The sequence below is a fragment of the Phytophthora parasitica genome (genome assembly GCF_000247585.1).
Source record: "Phytophthora parasitica INRA-310 unplaced genomic scaffold supercont2.30, whole genome shotgun sequence".
NCBI lineage: Eukaryota > Oomycota > Peronosporomycetes > Peronosporales > Peronosporaceae > Phytophthora > Phytophthora nicotianae.
Window position 1 is genome coordinate 538,497 of NW_008649016.1, and position 3,889 is coordinate 542,385.

The window sequence follows — 3,889 nt, forward strand, 5'->3', positions numbered from 1 at the left end:
ATTTAGTAGAGCTAATCAGAACCAATCAGGTCCACGGGAAATCTCAGAACCGGTTTTCATTGGGTATAACCAACACGAAGATCATCAGTAGTGCGCTTTTCCAATGCAAAACCGAGTATAAAGTCTCTACTAAGCTGATTCGGACAGCAAACAGACAAGCTTTTTCAGGCAGCTCTCCTACGGTGACAAAATATATCAATCGGGAGCATTTCCTACGTGGGTAGGTGTATTTTTACAACGGGATAGCTTATTTTAGAGACGTTGCATTCTAAAGTCAAGGTATTCTACATATCTACTTAACTGGCCTTTTACCTTAAAGAAAAATAAAATGGAGTAAAGCTGATTTTGGGCCGATAGGAATTTATATCCAGACTCCTACCTGGGATTGTAATGAGGTCAGAATCCTGATCTTATTAATCTCGATGTGCACGTGTAAGTATTAGTATTTCTGCAAATGGCTGTACTTGAAGGGGTCTGGAACAGGGCTCGGTAAATTTCAATAACCGTAATAATAACTGCAATAACTAGTTGACCCCCAATCCCCAATTTCATCCAATAAAACTTATACTACCTGTTTCTAAAAAAAACTATACAATTGGTGGTTGGTTTTCGTGGGGGCGTGTGCAATTCGCTACAGGAGAGCATTGCCATTCCGCAATTTGCCGAAACCAGAACAAGACCATTCTTCTACGACGCTCTCCACATGTCTTCAATCGCCCCGAGATCCCTTGCTGCAGCCCTCTTTGGCTCCGACGGCGATGAGTACCATCAGGATCGAATCTGTTTCTTTCGTCGGAAGCAAGTTCGTGGGACTGGGTGCACGAACCTGGTGGAACACCTCGTCCGGTGTCATGCCAACACCTACGAGGACGACAAGAAGGCAACCTCGATACTTTCGTGAAGGGCGATGAATTCTCCAGGACAATTTATCACTGGTTGGACTGGATCATCATGGATAACCGCAAACTAAGCATGTGCGAAAAGGTGAAGACGCGGAAGTACACTCGTTTGAACCGAGTAAGCACGAAGGCGCTGATGAAGAGCATGTTCGGACTGGAAAGCGTCGTCCAAGGACGAATCAAGTTGCTGCTGCGTGGCAAGAAAGTCGGCTTTGCCATAGATGCATGGACTGAGGAAGGCATGCATTTCGTGGCAGTCATCGGTGTAACTGGGGCCGACAAGTATCTGTTGTGCTTTTCGACTCTGACGGGCGAGTCGGACATGGGGTCAGACGTGATTATCGAGTTGCTTGACGACGTGTTAGACACGTACGAAATTCATGCCTCTCAGCTCTGCTTCTACGTGATCGATCACGCGTCCGTAAATGTAGCAATTGCAAACAAGACACTGGTTCCAATGATAGGGCGTGCTAGCCACCGATTCAACTTGGCCGTCCAAGCCCTCATGCGCGAGGACGACGATATATTGGATAAAGTCCATGCGCTCATGGTCAAGTTGAACACGATCAAGAACCGGCATCATCTCCGCGAGGCAGACGCCCTCATGCCTGTCTACCGTAATACAGCACGCTGGAGCAGCACGTTCTCCATGATCGACCGCTATTTTCGCATCTATTCGAAGTTGGACCGCATCGACGACCAATTGGCGGGCTTCATTCCCACCCCACGAGAGAATGTCCGGTTGAAGGCTCTATATGAAGACCTCAAGAACTTGGGGAGTGTGAACAAGAAGCTACAAACGACGATGGTGTCTCTGCTTGATGTGCGGGCTCTGTTTGACCATGTCATCAAGCATTACCCTGGTACGGACCTGTATCTGTCACCTACGGCCTCGTTGGTCAAGTTTCCCGACTTCGAGAACGGTATCGTTAAGCTTATGGCTGGCAAAGAGAATACCCTGACGAGAGGGGAACGAGCAGCTGTAGTAAAGCTCCAACAGACCACCGATACTGTGGCGACGAATTCGCAAGAGGAAGGCGGAGATGGCCATCAATCCTTGCCGAGGTTGCGTTAAGCCAGGAGAAAGTGACTTCATCTAGAGAGGACTTGAAGTGAATCCCACCCATATCTAATGACGTGGAGAGGCTGTTCTCTCGTGTAGGAATAGTGTTCTCACGTCTGCGCCGAAGCCTCATCCCAATGACGTTGGAGACGATACTCTTTTTGCAGTTCAATAGGAACTTGTGGGATGCAAGTGCGGTTGCGGAGGCGATTGATCTCGGAAAGAAAAAAAACGCGAACTGACATGCTCAGGTGTAGAAACTTTGACTGTGATTATGGGTAACGGTTTTCTACTGTTAGTAGTTTTAGTCAGTATTTTTTTACCCTTTCGCGAGCCACTTTAGTGAACTATAGTATACAAATCTAGGATAGTCAGTATCAAAAGGAGGCATTTTGCCTCCTTTAAGGCGAGTAATGGACCACCTTCAAATGTGGGGCGCGTCGGGAGGATTCTCCAGGTAACCCCCCCCCCCCCCTCATTCCAATGCGCGTATCCGTTTTGGCTAGATCCCAGGTTTTCTTTTTTATGAAGTGCGAGGCGGCGATGTGACGTACGCATCCTTCTATCGTGGATAACAAATTGACAAAAACACCATTTTTAATTGGCATGGAATCCGCCTAGCAATCAATATCATATTGCGTTTTACCAAGCCCTGGTCTGGAAGATAGTTATCGCTTAAACCAGCTTTAGTAAGTGATCGAACTTCGTCCCCTGGTCTCCAGTATTTCATTGCTTCTCGTATTCCAGGATCAAGACGCGCCTCTGTTAGTGTCTGTTTCTGTAAAGGTCACAGCCCTGTCCAAAGCTAAAATTAAATGGCGCCACGAATTTGCTTGTGCAGCAGCGGCGATCTCCTTCCGTCATTGTTCTTCTGAGGCGATCTCCCTCACACATGGTTGCTACTGACGAGCGAACTCGGACAACTAGCTGGGGCGCACAGTATTATGCAGAGCAAAAGCGACAAAGCAGCTCGCGCAACTGGCGATCGATCCTCCATCCTTCGGTGTTACTAGCCGTATGTGGAGTTGTTGGACGCTGCGTCATCGCGCCGTTGGTGGTGCTCGTTGTTTGTATCACTACCGGCTACTTCACCAGCGCCACATTCTTCATTGACGCCAAACACAGCTACTTCGCCTACAGCCAATTGGATCCAATCATGCGAGGTGGTTGCCACGATTGCCTCTCTTCTTGTCGAAAGGTGTTCATCCAGCTCAGCGTTTTCGGAAGTGACGCTATAATCAGTATGCCGGTTTACGAGAACTCTCAAGTAGTGGCAAACGCTGATGCAGCGGCCGGAGACTATAGCAAGTTAACCCCCGAAGAAATAGCGCTCGCAGATAAGCTGGATAATGATGGAGCCGTCTGTTCTGTCGCTATTGGGGCTGTGAACGACTGGGGGACTCCAAACGTTGCGATTGGTAGCACTGCTGAAGGGATATTAAGCGTAGTTAACACGCTGAATTTGTCATTAGCACCACAGATGAAACGTGAACTGGAGGTGGCTGTTGATCAAAAGGAGCAGTGTGAATCGCGTTGGAATCTCGGTGTGGTGTTACGTCTCCACAGATTCCAGACGGTCAAAAACAGTGCAGATTATTCCTCCATCTCAGTTGCCGACTTCAACACGTATCCGGATTATGCTGACTGTCGTCCAGATATTCCGAACCAGGGGGTTGTAGGCATGAAACTAGCCTTTGCAACTAACGGAGAAGACCTCCTATCAGTGGTTCCAGATCGACTTAAGCAGTTTCCGTACGAGATCGAGAGCAGTAGTCTACCTACAATTTCGCGATACATTAAGACGGTACCAACAATTCACGGATTGACGACGGTCACGCAGCCTCTACTGCGATCATATTTCTCCGGTTGTCGAGTTCGTGTCGTGAATACTACTGGAGTGTACGTCGAGGAAGGGTGCACGTTAATA

At 48.1% G+C, this 3,889-nt stretch overlaps 2 protein-coding genes across 2 annotated transcripts in view; both read left to right on the forward strand.

Annotated features, from left to right (window-relative positions):
• Positions 1-951: 951 nt before the first annotated feature.
• PPTG_12513 (hypothetical protein) lies at positions 952-1,974 on the forward strand (the record flags this gene model as incomplete). The annotated part of the gene is made up of 1 exon (XM_008908553.1): positions 952-1,974. The coding sequence occupies one exon, from the start codon at positions 952-954 to the stop codon at positions 1,972-1,974; it is 1,023 nt and encodes a 340-aa protein (XP_008906801.1).
• An 880-nt stretch (positions 1,975-2,854) lies between these two features.
• PPTG_23116 (hypothetical protein) overlaps positions 2,855-3,889 on the forward strand; it is a gene marked incomplete at both ends in the record, with an annotated part of 4,588 nt that continues 3,553 nt past the window's right edge. Inside the window, one exon of the mRNA XM_008908554.1 lies at positions 2,855-3,861. Coding sequence (XP_008906802.1) covers positions 2,855-3,861 — 1,007 coding nt within the window. The remainder of the gene's footprint in view (positions 3,862-3,889) is intronic.